The 17,253-nt window shown below is 48.1% G+C and overlaps 1 protein-coding gene across 1 annotated transcript; it reads right to left on the bottom strand.

Moving 5' to 3' along the window:
• Positions 1-136: 136 nt before the first annotated feature.
• Positions 137-17,218, bottom strand: LOC110164254 (disintegrin and metalloproteinase domain-containing protein 17-like). Its single transcript, XM_055149747.1, is given in 20 exon segments — positions 137-996; positions 2,678-2,953; positions 3,224-3,280; positions 3,700-3,867; positions 4,993-5,120; positions 5,214-5,317; positions 5,937-5,960; positions 5,962-6,072; positions 6,232-6,431; positions 6,570-6,722; positions 7,474-7,565; positions 7,804-7,948; positions 9,792-9,902; positions 10,638-10,724; positions 11,949-12,053; positions 13,440-13,637; positions 14,385-14,473; positions 14,551-14,681; positions 15,671-15,803; positions 16,943-17,218. Coding segments are annotated over 20 exon segments (2,676 nt in total). The 5' UTR covers positions 17,034-17,218; the 3' UTR covers positions 137-723.
• Positions 17,219-17,253: the final 35 nt, after the last annotated feature.

Genomic DNA, 17,253 nt, shown 5'->3' with positions numbered 1-17,253 from the left:
TATTTTTTATTTTGAGAGAATAAATTGATTTCTTGAAATGAGCTCATCAGGATTTTGCAAAAGTCTCACAATTTGCAAGTAAGACGGTGTGCGGGATTTTTCTCTATGTAAATAAAAACAGTTTAAAAAAAAAAACTGATTTTGTTTTTTAAATCTTTATGTGTAAAAGCAAAGACAAAAAAACAAAACAAAACAAAAAACACATTTATGACGTTAAGGCACTTTGAAAACAAAACGACCAAACATTTAAACAACAAAAATATAACAAATACTAAATAATAAATACAGATAAAGCTTCACACTCAAGGTTTACATGTGGCAAAAGAGACCTGGTCCAGTCCAGGTTCAGTCCAGGTTCAGTCCTGGTTTAGTCCTGGTTTAGTCCTGGTTTAGTCCTGGTTTAGTCCTGGTTTATGGTTTAGTCCTGGTCCAGTCCTGGTATAGTCCTGGTATAGTCCTGGCCAGAGTCAGATTCAAGATTTTACTGTTATTGTTTAGTCCTGGTCTAGTCCTGGTCCAGTCCTGGTCTAGTCCTGGACTAGTCCTGGCATAGTCCTGGCATAGTCCTGGTTTAGTTCTGGTCTAGTCCGGCACATTCATATACAGAATTATATGGCTGTTTTTTAATGATTGTCTTTAGCTCAGTAAACATTCATCCAGACCAAGTTTAGTCTAAACCCGGTCTAAACCCGGTCTAAACCCTGGTCCAGCCCCAGTCCCGGTCTAGCACTGTGTCTCTTTGGGGCTGAGCTGTCTGTGCTGGAGTCTGTAGTCCCGGTTTAGTCCCGGTTTAGTTCTGGTCTGGTCCCTGAAGGCCGGGCTCTTGGGTTTGTTTTCGGTCAAATCGTCGAAGGACCGTTTGGCCCACGCCCCCTCGCTGCGCTGCGATTGGTCGAGCTCGGGGTCGCTGGGCTGCGATTGGTCCAGGTCGGGCTGCTCCTCGATCGTGGCCATTCGGTGTCCGTCCGCCGACATGAGGCCGCGCAGCTCGGCATTCTGGGAAAAACAAAAAACAAATAATAATTCCGACTTGATGTTTCCACAGAAAAGTCGTTAAATCGTTTTTATTTCATGTGTCTGAGCGTCTGGGGGGAGGTTCTGATTGGACAGAGACAACAACAGATTTACGTCTTTGGGGAGAAAACACACACTTCATCTGCTCCCGGCTTTTCTGTCGTCTCAGTTTGTCGTTCCTCCACGGACACAAACACCGTCCAAACTTTTCCCGCAGTGGTTCTGATCATCTCATCATGCGAAGCACCCGCATTATTTTTAATAAGAAGAAACGAGAAACATGATCCAGGAAGAAATTAATTCGACTTTAAAATGTGAATAAACCAAACACTTACTTCACTCTGTACTGCTCGCTCTAGAGACACCGATGCACACGACTTTTAAAGTTGCATTGTGGGAAATTTTGAGCGCACTACTTCACCAACTGGCCTTTAAGTCCCCACGGCGTGACTCCTAAACTGTGCCAAAAGTCGGGAATAGTGTGGAATAGCTACAAACATTAAAAACAGACCAATCAGGTGCCTTCCTTCCCCGAGCATTCTGATTGGCTCTTTGGTTGCTATGATACTCGACACAGACGCTGTTTGAGGCTCCGTTAGACTTTAATCTGGATTTTGAGACAATCTTTAAACTTTTTTCACCTTTTGATCTTTAATTCTGTATAAAAATGAATTCCGCTTTAAAAAAAGTCCATGTAAACACTTAAATCATAATAAAAAATGATTATTGGGAATTAAACTTAATTCTGACAATAGACACTTCCTGCCCCTGGACGGACCCTTTCCGCCAAAAGTGCCAACTCCGCAATGCAACATGCGCACGTGTAATGACGCCATCGGCCGCGCAGGTGTGAACACAGAACACAGAACCACAGGTAACAGCGGCGAGTACGACACGACCCAAAAGTCCCAATGTAAGTGCACCTCTAGTACAGCAGACGCTGGGACGGAGCAAATCCCGCGCCTCAGAAAAACTTGTTATGTCCTGTGTGTTATATACATATATTATTTATCCGATACCTGATCGACACATAATGTCCGAGTCCAGATCGAGTCCGCAGTCACATGATCGGCGCCGATTTCCAATCACGTGATCAGATCGGGACAACCCTACTTTATTCTGATTTTAAAGTTGAATGATTTTCTTCCTGGATCATGTTTGTGGTTTGTTCTTGTTAAAATGCTGCTGGTGCTTCATGTTCGTCGTGTCGTCCTTCGATCCGGCTCCACCAGTCGTGTCTCGGGACTTTGATCCACGTCTCTTTGGATTTGTGAGCGGGATGTGGGAGTGGACTGAGGTTTTGTCTTCTTCCTCCCTTCTCCTCCTCAACTCACAGACCTAAAGTGTGATGAGACGATTCTCCAGCCGCTGCTTCACAATCATCAGAATCACCGCGGGAAAAGTTTGGACGGTGTTTGTGTCCGTGGAGGAACGACAAACTGAGACGACAGAAAAGCCGGGAGCAGATGAAGTGTGTGTTTTCTTCACAAAGACGTAAATCCGTTGGCGTCTCTGTCCAATCAGAACCTCCCCCCCCCAGACGCTCACACACATGAAATAAAAACGATTTAACGAGTTTAACACGGAAACAACAATTCAACATTATTATTTCCATGGAAAATCCAAGCAGAATATGGTAACAGCTGAACATTGAGCCATAGACATCCATACAGTAGAAGAGTTGTAGGTACCATGAGGGGCTCCATGTGGGTGGGGTCTCTGTGGAGGGGGTCCTGTGGGCGTCGCTGTGGGGCGGGTCCCTGTGGGGCGGGTCCCTGTGGGGCGGGTCTCTGTGGGGGTCCGGGCCCTCGGAGCAGGACACGGGGGGGGTGCTGGTCTGGTTCGGTCCAAACGCCGACTGGAACTTCATCGCCGACGGAAACGAGGGCTTAAAAATCCGAACGGAGGCCGAGTCCAGACTGCTCAAGAGCTCCCCGTTCTGCAAGAGACCAGGGTTAGACCAGGACTGGACCAGGACTAGACCAGGACTAGACCAGGACTAGACCAGGACTAGACCAGGACTAGATCAGGAGTAGACTAGGACTGAAACTAGGACTCAAAAAGGGTTAGGCCAGGACTGAACCAAGATTAAACCAAAACCAAACAAGGATTAAACAAGGACAGATCCCGGTCTGATCCTGGTCCGGTCCTGGTCTGGTCCTGGTCCAGTCCTGGTCTGGTCCTGGTCTGGTCCTGTAGTGGGACTTACACTGGGGAAGAAGAGGGACTTGGTGTTCTGTTCGTATTGTTGGTCCAGTTTTCGGTCCTGAAACAGAAAAAGAAACTTGGATGAGTTTAAAGTTCAGATTCAAACCAGGACTAAACCAGGACTACACCAGGACTACACCATGACTAAGCCAGGACTATAACAGGTCTAAACCAGGACTAAAACAGGACTAAACTAAGACTAAACCAAGATTAATCCAAGACTAAACAAGTAATAAACCAGGACTAAACCAGGACTGTAACAGGTCTAAACCTGGACTAAACCTGGACTAAACCAGGTCTAAACCAGGTCTAAACCAGGACTAAACCAGGACTGAACCAAGACTAAACCAGGACTAAGCCAGGACTAAACAAGAACTGAACCAGGACTAAACCAGAACTAAACCAGAACTAAACCGGAACTAAACCAGGTCTAAACCGGGATTAGACCAGGACTAGACCGGGACTTTGTGGACGTACCACACAGTGCACCAGGACGCTCAGTGGGATCCAGAAGAGCAGAGAGAAGACGAGCACCGAGCCCACGATGTTGTCGGCCAGAAACTTCCCGAACGTGTTTATGTCGAGTTTATCGATGAAAGTCCAGAGACGCTCGATCACGTCCTGCACCTGCTTCATACACTTACCCTGGAACGAAAGAACGGACAAACAAACAAACAAACAAATAAACAAATGAATGAAAGAAGAGAGAGGAGAGGAAGAGTTTGTCATAATGATCTAAATCAGATCATTGTGATTAAGGCGACGTTTACACAGAGTCGGGTATTTTAAAAAACAAATATTTCCCTCCCTCTGTTTTCCACAATCACATCGTGCAGCATCGTTTTCAATAAAGTTTTAGTTTACTTCGACCTGCATAAATCCTCCATCGAGCGCCGTCAGAACTACACCAAACCTCTGGGCGCAGCTGGATTAGATTCAAACCTGTAGCGTTTATTTCATTACAGTTTTAAGGATTACTCAAAAATACTTTGTAAAACGTGCATTAGTGAGCGGCTCGCCTCTCCACAGATCTGTTAAAGAAGTGGTAAAATCACAGACCTTTGAGCTCTTGTTCATCTCTGCTCATGGATCTGATCCATCAGTGTGTGAAAATACAAACACATGAAAAGTGTTTCAGCAGAACAAACAGATGAGCTGAAGTGGGGGGTGGTGTCCAGTACCTCCCTTCACAACACGTGTGCAGACGGACGCTCAGAACAACACAACGAAACAAACAGGATTCACACTTCTGTCCGGACGCTGCAGCACCTCAGAACGAGCCGCGGTCGAGCGCGGAGGACCAGAGCAGCCGGACCTGTGGTCCACAGAACATTCTCACTTTCCCGCACTGTCGTCATCATAACAAAAGGTAAACGTCGGTCGCACTTTCAGCGCCTCAGCTCCTAAAACTCAGTTTATTTCACTTTACGCACAAACGTGAAACCGGAGTTTTCCAGAATCTCCACTCGAGCCGGAATTTTCAGAAAGATTTGTTTTCAGAGGCGAATTCGCTGTTTGTGTGTAAAAGATGGAAACAAATGAAGGAAAATGTCTCAGTTTTTAAAAAAAACCCATGTACGTGTAAACGGGGCCTAAAGCTGCAGTGTGTAACTTTTCTGGAGGAGGTTCTACCACGTGCTCGTCTCCATGGAGATGTTACTGATTTGATTGGAATGTTCCACAATGAGGCATTAAACTGATCAAAGTCCACAGAAACACGGAGGTGACACAGAGACGATAAAACCGTTGGATAAATATAAATAAACTCACTTCTCCGTCGCAGAATCCCACGGTGCAGGGTTTGCCCTTCCTCAGGTACAGGTGTCCCTGAGCGTCTCTGTACGGCTCACAGCGCCCTCTGCTGGTCAGGCAGCACACTTTACACGACGAGTGTGTCTCTGCCACACGCACACACACACACACACACACACGCCACATGAGTCTGGGGTCACAGGTCAAAGGTCACGCATCAAAGGTCAAAGGGCACTCACCGTTACAGGCGCAGGGCGGCACCTGCAGCTTCACCTGGCAGAAGGGCACACAGACTCCGCCCTCGCAGCGCCCGCTGTCCAAACACGAACTGTTGTCACCAGGACTAGACCAGGACTGACCAGGCAGGAGAACCAGGACTCAGGACTAGACCAGGACTAGACCAGGACTAGACCAGGACTAGGACCAGGACTGAACCAGGACTGAACCAGGACTAGACCAGGACTAGACCAGGACTAGACCAGGACTGAGACCAGGACTAGACCAGGACTAGACCAGGACTAGACCAGGACTAGACCAGGACTAGACCAGGACTAGACCAGGACTAGACCAGGACTAGACCAGGACTAGACCAGGACTAGACCAGGACTAGACCAGGACTAGACCAGGACTAGACCAGGACTAGACCAGGACTAGACCAGGACTGAACCAGGACTAGACCAGGACTAGACCAGGACTAGACCAGGACTGAACCAGGACTGAACCAGGACTGACCAGACAGGACTAGAACCAGGAACCAGGACTAGACCAGGACTAGACCAGGAGACCAGGACTAGACCAGGAGACCAGGACTAGACCAGGACTGACCAGGACTAGGACTAGACCAGGACTAGACCAGGACTAGACCAGGACTAGACCAGGACTAGACCAGGACTGAACCAGGACTGAACCAGGACTAGACCAGGACTAAACCAGGACTGAACCAGGACTGAACCGGGACTAACCCGGTCCTTGGTGTGGGACAGGTGGGTGTTACCTGTGCAGTGGGCGTGGCCTTTACACGTGGCCTCGATTGGCTCCTGACACACTTGACCTTTGACCTCAAACTGACAGTTTTTGCAGCAGGCGCTGTTCCTGTCGCTGAGGAGAGAGAGAGAACATGAGCCGTAAAAACCACAGCGGAAGGTACAGACTGGTGCTTCTGACAGCGGTGGGGTCAGGTGTGTCAGGTGAGTCGGGTGAGTCGGGTGCGTCAGGTGCGTCGGGTGCGTCAGGTGCGTCAGGTGCGGTGCGTCTCACCTGCAGCGGGCGTGTTCTCGGAGCTGGCAGGTGCTGGTGCAGCAGGGGTCAGAGGTCAGGTGCAGGAGTCCGGGGTCACACTCCTCCCCCTGCTCCACCCGAGAATTCCCACAAACGTTCACCGTCCGAGGTTTAAAACACGACGGAGCTTTCCACCTCAGACGCTTCACGATGGAACGTTTGGAACAAACGGAGAAGAGCTGAGGAAGAACCAGAAACCAGGACTGAACCAGGACCAGGACCAGGACCAGGACTGAACCAGGACTGAACCAGGACCAGGACTGAACCAGGTCTAAAACAGAACCCGGTCTAAACCCGGTGTAAGCCCCGCCCCTCACCTTGTTGTTGGCGTGGTCTCCGCTCACAGCGATGGGGTACATCACGTACTTCCCGCCCTGATCCTCTCGGGGGGCGCACTCCGCCATTTTGTCCGGGTCGTGTTCCGCCCCGAAGTTATGACCGAGTTCATGAGTCGTCACCAGGTCCGCCTCCTGCAGGACAAGTACTGTTACTACTACTACAAGTACTACTACTTCTACTACTGTTACTGCTACTACTACTACAAGTACTACTACTGTTACTGCTATTACAGGTACTACTACTGTTACTACTACTACAAGTACTACTACTTTTACTACTGTTACTGCTACTTCAGGTACTACTACTACGACTACTACTACTACTGTTGTTACTGCTACAGGTACTACTACTACTACTGTTACTGCTACAGGTACTACTACTACTACTGCTACAGTTACTACTACTGCTACAGGTACTACTACTACTACTGTTACTGCTATTACAGGCGGTACTACTACTACTACTTCTACTACTACTGTTGTTATTGCTACAGGTACTACTACTACTACTACTACTACTACTAATGTTACTGCTACTACAAGTACTACTACTACTACTACAAGTACTACTACAAGTACTACTACTACTACTACTGCTACAGGTACTACTACTACTACTGTTACTGCTACAGGTACTACTACTACTACTACTAATGTTACTGCTACTACAAGTACTACTACTACTACTACAAGTACTACTACAAGTACTACTACTACTACTACTACTGCTACAGGTACTACTACTACTACTGCTACTGCTACAGGTACTACTTCTGCTACAGGTGCTACTACTACTACCACTGCTACAGGTACTACTACTACTGCTACCGGTACAACTACAACTACTAGTACAAGTACTACTACTGCCTCTGTGGGTCGTCACCTTGGTCAGGATGGTTTTTCCGTAGTTCTTGGTGCTGGTGAGTCCTGTGTTCAGGTAAATCGCCTTTTGAATGTTTGAAGAAGTCGGACACGCTGCAAAAACAAGAACAAACATCAAACCAGGACTAAACCAGGACTAAACCAGGATTAAATCAGGTTTAAAGCAGGTGTAAACTATGTCTAAACTAGGCCCTGGTCTAAACCCGGTCTTAATCCAGTTTAAAGGAAGACTAAAGATCTAAACCCGGTCTAAACCCAATCTAAACCAGTTTGAAACCTGATCTAAACCTGATCTAAACCCGGTCTAAGCTGGGTCTAAACCCGTCCTCACGTTTGGAGCAGAGTCCTCCGGGGATGTCGGGTTTGGAGGGGGCGACGTAGGCCAGTCCCAGCGTCCCCTCGTCAAAGTCCTGGTACGTGAAGAGGTGAGCGAGACACACGTTGGACGCCTTCTCCGCGATGTCCAGAGAGAACTGCTGCAGAGAGGACAGAGCGAGCGCCACGGGCCGTCAGAGAGACACATGCACCAAAACCAAGAGGGCGGGGCTAAAGCTCTCAATACTATTCTGTGTATCTGACCCAAACTGCAGTTACAACACCACGCCTGCAGGGGGAGCTCATGCAAAAACTACTATTTACCAGAAAACAGTGAATAAAATCCGCCCTAAAACATACAGCAAGTCCGCGCTGACCTTCAGTGACGACTGTGACGACCGAAGTTTATCCGCCTCTCGTCTCCGGCTGTCATTACTGTTCCGCGCCGTTTTTATCTCCATAAACTCACGGAGGAGCGCGGATCATAAAAGGACGCACATCTGCCTCACTACTTAATAGATATTTCTGCCGCTGGACTTATTTTCTCCGCTAAAGCGACAGCTCTACTGTGTCGCATGTAAACAAACACCGTCGTGTGAAGACGTCATCGCCCGTGGCCCAGTTCGGTTGTGCAGGTGTGAGAGCGGAACGTGAGCGCACCCTCAGTATTTCCACACTGCCGACATTTTAGAGAAGGCATCAGATCACCGCGTCACTGCACGTTGGTTGTTTACGTCACTGCGTCAGACACCGCTACTCGGCCTTACATAGGCTGTGTTCAGACTGCACCTGAAGTGACCCAAATCCGATTTTTTTGCCTCTATGTTCCTGTATCTGATCTTTTATTGTCAGTCTGAACCACACAGATCTGATTTTTTCACATGTGACCCAGGACACTTGGATCTGTGCTCCTGAAACTGATCCATATCTGATCTTTTGACATGTGACTTCAGTGTGAACGGTCAGGTCACATTCATCCACCTACACGTCATCAACAAGACACAAACGTCACTATTCTGCACTGAAGTAGGAGAAAACTGTTCACGAACTCTGTCACTGAAGTGAAGCACATCTCCACTCACCACAAAACACCACGACCAAAAACCTGGTCCTTCTCCTTCTCAATCTCCTCCTTAAAACAAGTCAGTTGTTCATGTTGTGGCTCCGGTACGAGAGGAACTTTAAAATCTCCAGGTGCTCGATGCTGCGTCCATGTTTGTTCAACTTGTGTAAACACAGAGACGCTCGCTGCGGTTGACGTCGTCGTGTCTCCAGTGTCACATGTGGGACACTTTTGGGCCGTTTAATGTTCACACTGGAGTCACATACAAGTCACATTTAACTGGAAATGTGAACAACCTCGAAAAAACATCGGATTTCACAAAAAAATCGGAATTGAGCGTTAAACCCTGCAGTCTGAACGTAGCCTTACAGTCCACCGGAAGCCCAAATGTGGCTTTTTTTTTTTTTTTTTTGCAATATTCAGCCAAATATATTCAGTTGCTGAATATTCAGTCCCTACCTCACGCTCAGTGCAAGTTCAACAGGCCGAGCTAATAAACAGAAACTGTAAACAAGTGTGTGTGTTAGGTTCAGAGGAGTTTCAGTGTAGTTAGCTCCTCCCCTCAGGCAGATATAAGGACGTGTCCAACCGCGTTTTGACCGGAACTGAAGCATGGACTCTGCCTGCACGACCGAGGGATTTTACACACATCCTGAAGTAGAGAACAGAACCCTAACTGTGTGTTTGCGCAACAGCAGAATCACTGTGAGCGTCACTACTTCCTGTTCAGCTGTATTTATGGGTGTTTTTTGCTGAGTCGTGCTAAAATGTATTAATATTTAGAGGCAGAGAACAGGAAGTTGCGGCGGATGTCTCTCACATGTTAAAAAAACACAGAAAATACTCGAGTGGAGGAAAATTTTGACGGCATCTGACACACGGGGAGGGCACCTGACACACACGGGGAGGGCACCTGACACACGCGGGGGCAGGTGCAGTACCTCGAGCAGCCTCTTGACGTCCCACACGTCTCTCCCGGGCACTGGGCTTCCCTCCATGTTAAAGTGACTCTGTCCTGGAGACACCGGAGTCGCCGTCTTCTCTATCAGGATCTACAAACACACAAACACACACAAAAAACACACAAAACACACACACACACAAAAAACACACAAACACAAAAAACACAAAAACACACACAAACACAACACACAAACACAAAAAACACAAATATACAAACACACAAACACAGACAAATACAGAAACAAACAAATATACAGACAAAAGCACAAACACACAAATTAAATATCCTGGTTTAGACTGAACAAGCTCTAAACCCAGTCTAAACCAGGTCTAAACCAGGTCTAAACCAGGTCTAAACCAGGTCTAAACCAGGTCGAAACTGGGACAAAACCATGTCTAAACGAGATCTAAGCGAGGTCTAAACTGAGGTCTAAACCAAGTCTAAACCGGGTCTAAATGAGGTCTAAACCAGGTCTAAACCCAGTCTATACAAGGTTCTAAACAAGGTCTAAACAAGGTCTAAACCAGGTCTAACCCCAGGTCTAAACCAGGTCTAAACAAGGTCTAAACCCAGGTCTATACAAGGTCTATACAAGGTCTAAACCAGGTCTAAACCAGGTCTAAACCAGGTCTAAACCAGGTCTAAACAAGGTCTAAACGAGGTATAAACCGGGTCTAAACTGGATCTAAACTAGGTCTAAAGCAGTACTAAACATGGGTACAAAACTGGGTCTAAACCGAGTCTAAACCGAGTCTAAACCAGGTCTAAACCAGGTCTAAACCGAGTCTAAAAAGTTCTAAACCAGGTCTAATCGGGGTCTGACCTGTTGGATCTGGACTCCGTATCCGCTGAACTCTTGGTCCCAGGTCGTGTTTCTGTAAATGTCATCGACTCGATCGATCAACTCGATCTGCAACGAGATCTGCCTTTACAAAAGAGTCAGATGCCCTCCCACCGCCTCCCCGTGTGTCAGATGCCCTCCCACCGCCTCCCCGTGTGTCAGATGCCCTCCCACCGCCTCCCCGTGTGTCAGATGCCCTCCCACCGCCTCCCCGTGTGTCAGATGCCCTCCCACCGCCTCCCCGTGTGTCAGATGCCCTCCCACCGCCTCCCCGTGTGTCAGATGCCCTCCCACCGCCTCCCCGTGTGTCAGATGCCCTCCCACCGCCTCCCCGTGTGAATCTGAATGCTCCTTGACTGTCCTAAATCAGGGATTAAATCAGAACTAAACCAGGACTAAACTAGGGTCTAAATCTGGACTAAATCAGGGTCTAAAACCAGGTCTAATCCAGGTCTAATCTAGATGTAAACTGGGTCTAAACCAGGTCTAAACTATGACTAAACCAGGTCTAAACCAGGGTCTAAACCAGGTCTAAACCAGGTCTAAACCAGGGTCTAAACCAGGACTAAACCAGGACTCAAACCAGGATGTCACCACTGTGTGTCAGTCTAAACCAGGTCACCTGTGTGTAAGTGTCACTGGTGTGTCAGTCACTGTGTCAGTGTCACATGTGTCAGGTGCCTGTGTGTCAGGTGCTCCTGTGTGTCATGTGTCACCTCCTGTGTGTCAGGTGCCCTCCCGTGTGTGTCAGGTGTGTGTGTCAGGTGCCCTCGTGTGTGTGTCATGTGTGTCAGGTGCCCTCCCTGTGTGTCAGGTGTGTGTCAGGTGCTCCTGTGTGTCAGGTCCCTGTGTGTCAGGTGCCCTCCTGTGTGTCAGGTGCCCTCCTGTGTGTCAGGTGCCCTCCTGTGTGTCAGGTGCCCTCCTGTGTGTCAGGTGCCCTCCTGTGTGTCAGGTGCGCTCCTGTGTGTCAGGTGCCCTCCTGTGTGTCAGGTGCCCTCCTGTGTGTCAGGTGCCCTCCTGTGTGTCAGGTGCCTCCTGTGTGTCCAGGTGTGTGTGTCAGGTGCCCTCTCCTGTGTGTCAGGTGCCCTCCTGTGTGTCAGGTGCCCTCCCTGTGTGTCAGGTGTCCCTCCTGTGTGTCAGGTGCCCTCCTGTGTGTCAGGTGCCCTCCTGTGTGTCAGGTGCCCTCCTGTGTGTCAGGTGCCCTCCTGTGTGTCAGGTGCCCTCCCTGTGTGTCAGGTGCCCTCCTGTGTGTCAGGTGCCCTCCTGTGTGTCAGGTGCGCTCCTGTCTCGTACCAGGTAGTTCAGGGTGATACTTTCTTCTCCTCGTCCCATGTTTTTGAAGAATCTGTGATCGGCCACGAGCAGCAGCGGGCAGGTGTTTCTGCTGTGGTCGTACGTCTGACTGCACCTCCACTCTGACAGGTGAGACAGGAGCAGACAGGTGAGACAGGAGCAGACAGGTGACAGGAGCAGACAGGTGAGACAGGAGCAGACAGGTGAGACAGGAGCAGACAGGTGAGACAGGAGCAGACAGACAGGTGAGACAGGTGAGACAGGAGCAGACAGGTGAGACAGGAGCAGACAGGTGAGACAGAGACAGGAGCAGACAGGTGAGACAGGAGCAGACAGGTGAGACAGGTGAGACAGGTGAGACAGGTGAGACAGGTGAGACAGGTGAGACAGGAGCAGACAGGTGAGGCAGGAGCAGAGCCAGAACCAGAAATAAAGCAGGACTAAACCATATGGAGTAAAAAAAACTTTCAGAAATATTTGTTTACATATTTGTGAAATCGGTGCAGGTTTGTCTGTAGTTGAGCATAAAATAAATAAATAAATAATATTCATAAACTCTGGAATGAATTGACTTGTACATAAAATATATTGTGTGTATTTTATCCATCAGAACACAAACTGAAAAGTTACAACGTCAAGAATTATGATCACGAAATGAAAATTTACGATTAAACTTTCATCAGTACGAATACGAATACGAAATTCAGGAAAACATGAACCAGGTCTTCACTGAACCAGGTCTAAACCAAACCAGGTCTCTAAACCAGGTCTAAACAAGGACTAAACCAGGTCTGAACCAGGTCTAAACAAGGACTAAACCAGGTCTAAACCAGGTCTAAACAAGGACTAAACCAGGTCTGAACCAGGTCTAAACCAGGTCTAAACAAGGACTAAACCAGGTCTAAACAACTAAACAGGTCTAAACCAGGTCTAAACAAGGACTAAACCAGAGGTCTAAACCAGGTCTAAACCAGGACTAAAACAGGTCTAAACCAGGAGGACTAAACCAGGTCTAAACCAGGACTAAAACAGGTCTAAACCAGGACTAAACCAGGACTAAACCAGGTCTAAACCAGGACTAAACCAGGACTAAACCAGGTCTAAACCAGGACTAAAACCAGGTCTAAACCAGGACTAAACCAGGTCTAAACCAGGACTAAACCAGGACTAAAACAGGTCTAAACCAGGACTAAACCAGGACTAAACCAGGGACTAAACCAGGTCTAAACCAGGACTAAAACAGGTCTAAACCAGGACTAAACCAGGGACTAAACCAGGACTAAAACAGGTCTAAACCAGGACTAAACCAGGTCTAAACCAGGACTAAAACAGGTCTAAACCAGGACTAAACCAGGACTAAACCAGGTCTAAACCAGGACTAAACCAGGTCTAAACCAGGACTAAACCAGGACTAAAACAGGTCTGAACCAGAACTAAACAGAACTAAACCAGGACTAAACCAGGACTAACCTAACCCTAACCCCGTCGGGCAGGAGCAGTCCCTGTCTCACCTGTCTCTTGGGCCTCCCTCAGCCCCTCCCTCACGGCGTCGGGCAGGAGCAGCGAGGGGTCAGAGGTCGTGTAGCCGCAGACCGAGGGCTGGTGGACTCGGCTCAGGTTCTTGATGTCCTCAGAGCGATAGACGAGCAGACGACCATCAGGGGGCGCCGCGCTGAACCTCCACAACGGCTGCACGCCACACACAAGGTCGAAGGTCAAAGGCGGTTTAGACCTGGTTCAGTCCTGGTTCAGTCCTGGTCTAGTCCGGGTCTAGTCCAGGTCTAGTCCTGGTCTAGTCCTGGTCTAGTCCTGGTCTAGTCTGGTCTAGTCCGGGTTTAGTCCGGGTTCGGTCCTGGTTCGGTCCTGGTTAAGTTCTGGTTCAGTCCTGGTTAAGTTCTGGTTCAGTCCTAGAATAGTCCTGGTTCAGTCCTGCTTCAGTCCAAGTTCAGTCCTGGTTTAGTCCTGGTTTAGTCCTGGTTCAGTCCAAGTTCAGTCCTGGTTTAGTCCTGGTTTAGACCAGGTTTAGTCCTGCTTTAGTCCAAGTTCAGTCCTGGTTTAGTCCTGGTTTAGTCCTACTTTAGTCCAAGTTCAGTCTTGGTTCAGTCCTGGTTCAGTCCGAGTTCAGTTCTGGTTTAAACCAGGTTTAGTCCTGCTTTAGTCCTGGTTCAGTCCTGGTTCAGTCCTGGTTTAGTCCTGGTTCAGTCCTGGTTTAGTCCTGGTTTCAGTCCTGGTTCAGTCCTGGTTTAGTCCTGGTTCAGTCTGGTTTAGTCCTGGTTCAGTCCTGGTTTAGTTCTGGTTCAGTCCTGGTTTAGTCCTGGTCTAGTCCTGGTTTAGTCCTGGTTCAGTCCTGGTTCAGTCCTGGTCTAGTCCTGGTTCAGTCCTGGTCTAGTCCTGGTTTAGTCCTGGTCTAGTCCTGGTTTAGTCCTGGTCTGGTACCTCGATGTTGAATTCTCCGTCGTGTGTGAGGATTCGAGCCGAGAACTCCGTGTCATCGATGAGCGCCTGAACTCTGGAGTGTTCCTCGCCTAGAACAGAGACCGGGTTAAACCAGGACTAAACCGGGACTAAACCAGGACTAAACCAGGACTAAACCAGGTCTGACCGATGACGTGTCCGGTGTAGTAGTTGTTGCGGTTCACGGGATATTCGCGCTCGACTCCGTCCTCAACGACCACGACCTTGAACCCCTCGGAGAACAGCTCCTCATTGGTCCGCAGGTACAACCGGAAGTGTCTGAGCGGAGAGCAGAGTGAGAAAACGACAGCCAATCACAGAGCAGAATGAGAAAACGACAGCCAATCAGAGAGCAGAGTAAGAAAACGACAGCCAATCACAGAGCAGAGTGGGAATACAACAGCCAATCAGAGAGTAGAGTGACCAAACAACAGCCAATCACAAAGCAGAGTGAGAATACAACAGCCAATCACAGACCAGAGTAAGAAAATGACAGCCAATCACAGCGCAGAGTGGGAATACAACAGCCAATCACAGAAGAGAGTGAGAATACAACAGCCAATCACAGCGCAGAGTGGGAATACAACAGCCAATCACAGAAGAGAGTGAGAATACAACAGCCAATCAGAGAGCAGAGAGACAAAACAACAGCCAGCCACAGAAGAGAGTTAGAATACAACAGCCAATCACAGAGCAGAGTGAGAATACAACAGCCAATCACAGCGCAGAGTGGGAATAAAACAGCCAATCAGAGAGTAGAGTGACCAAACAACAGCCAATCACAGAGCAGAGTGAGAAAACAACAGCCAATCACAGAGGAGAGTAAGAAAACAACAGCCAATCACAGTGCAGAGTGAGAAAACAACAGCCAATCGGAGAGCAGAGTGAGAATACAACAGCCAATCACAGAGCAGATTGCCAAAACAACAGCCAATCACAGAGGAGAGTAAGAAAACAACAGCCAATCACAGTGCAGAGTGAGAAAACAACAGCCAATCGGAGAGCAGAGTGAGAATACAACAGCCAATCACAGAGCAGATTGCCAAAACAACAGCCAATCACAAAGCAGAGTGAGAAAACAACAGCCAATCAGAGCTTTTATAACTCAAAATAAAATGGGTTCAATTTACAACAGGGTTAAAGCTTCAGTGCGGAACATTTCCTCACATTAGAACAGGGTTGCAGAGGGTTTACAGGCGCTTTAAAGAGTTCACAGGAGCATTAAAGCTGCGCTGCGTCACTTTTCGGGCGCGGCGTGTGGGCGTCACCTGCTGAGGGCGCTGAAGCTGAGCAGTTTCTCCCCGTGGCTCTGAGGCTCCAGGTCCCGGCGTCGGACCGAGTGAGTCTGAAGTCCGGACCAGGGCAAGACCTCGAAGTCCTCCAGCCGCGAGTACAGAGAGTCTGTGACGGGATCAGAGTGAGTCAGATGCCCTCCCAGTGTGTCACAAACATTTACATCAACAGCACGTGACGACATTTACAAAACAAATAATAAAAAACATCAAATTATTTCCTTGTGGATCCATAAAGTCCAAGTCTAAAACCAAAAAAAAATAAATAAATAAAATAAATAAATACCCTGAACCACAAACAAAATATTATTACATCACTGAAGTACCTAGGCAGTAAAAAGCCTAAGACTAAAGTGTGACTAAACCAGGACTAAACCAGGACTAAAACAGGACTAAACCAGGACTAAACCAGGACTCAAATGGGACTCAAATGGGACTTAACCAGGTCTAAACCAGGTCTAAGTCAGGACAAACTAAACCAGGACTAAACCAGGACTAAATCGTGAATCAATCGGGACTCAATCGGGACTCAATCGGGACTCAATCGGGACTTAAGACTAAAGTAGGACTTAGCCAGGACTAAATCAGGATAAAATCAGGACTTAAACCAGGACTTAAACCAGGATTTAAACAAGACTAGACCAGGACTTAATCATGTCTAAACCAGATCTAAACCAGGACTTGAACAGAACTAAACCAGGAGTAAACCTGGGCTTAAACAGCACTTAACTAGGTCTAAACAAGATCTTAACCAGGACTTAAACAGGACTAAACGAGAACGTAAACAGAACTTGAACCTGGATTTAACCAAGACTCAATCAGGACTAAATCAGGGTCAAACCAGGATTAAACCAGGACTAAAGCAGAACTAAACCAGGATGTAATCAGGACTAGACCAGGACTTAATCAGGTCTAAATAAGGCGTTAACCTGGACTTAAACAGGATTTAACCAGGAGTGAACCAGGACTAAACCAGATCTTAACCAGGACTTAAACAGGACTTAACCAGATCAGATCTTAACCTGGAATTAAACGGAACTGAACCAGGACTTAAACAGGACTAAATCAGGACTAAACCGGGACTATCCCAGACATGATAATTAAAATCTCGCTGTCACAGATTCCGCTTTCGCCTCGGGGCTTCCGTATTCCGCTGCGGGTTAAACTTCGCACGAAACTTTTACACTTTCATTTCGTCATTTCTTCACGTACACGGCCTGGCTCTTCACGTACACGGGCTGGACTCACCGTACTCTTCCCGCGGCGGCTGCGGCGGAGAAACTGCGCCTGTCGCGACCCAAACCCACAGACACGCGCACACGAGCCGCGGCGGGACCATCGTGGATCCGCGGACTGAAGCGGGATTCAAAAAGTCAAAAAGTTTAGTTTAAAGTCATTTTTGGGGAGAGTTACAGCGGGAAAGGTTTGTACAAAGAGCGAAAATCCCAAGAAGAACCGAAGAGCCGGAAGAGAAACACGAGCGACACGCGAGGAAAGCTCCACCGAAACACGCGACACCGGAAACACAACTTCACAATAAAACTACCACTGCTAACGTT

Source organism: Boleophthalmus pectinirostris, unplaced genomic scaffold (assembly GCF_026225935.1).
Source record: "Boleophthalmus pectinirostris isolate CB_2022bp ecotype Guang Dong unplaced genomic scaffold, ASM2622593v1 HiC_scaffold_13, whole genome shotgun sequence".
Classification (NCBI taxonomy): Eukaryota; Metazoa; Chordata; class Actinopteri; order Gobiiformes; family Gobiidae; genus Boleophthalmus; species Boleophthalmus pectinirostris.
This window is presented reverse-complemented; position numbering and strand designations above follow the sequence as displayed.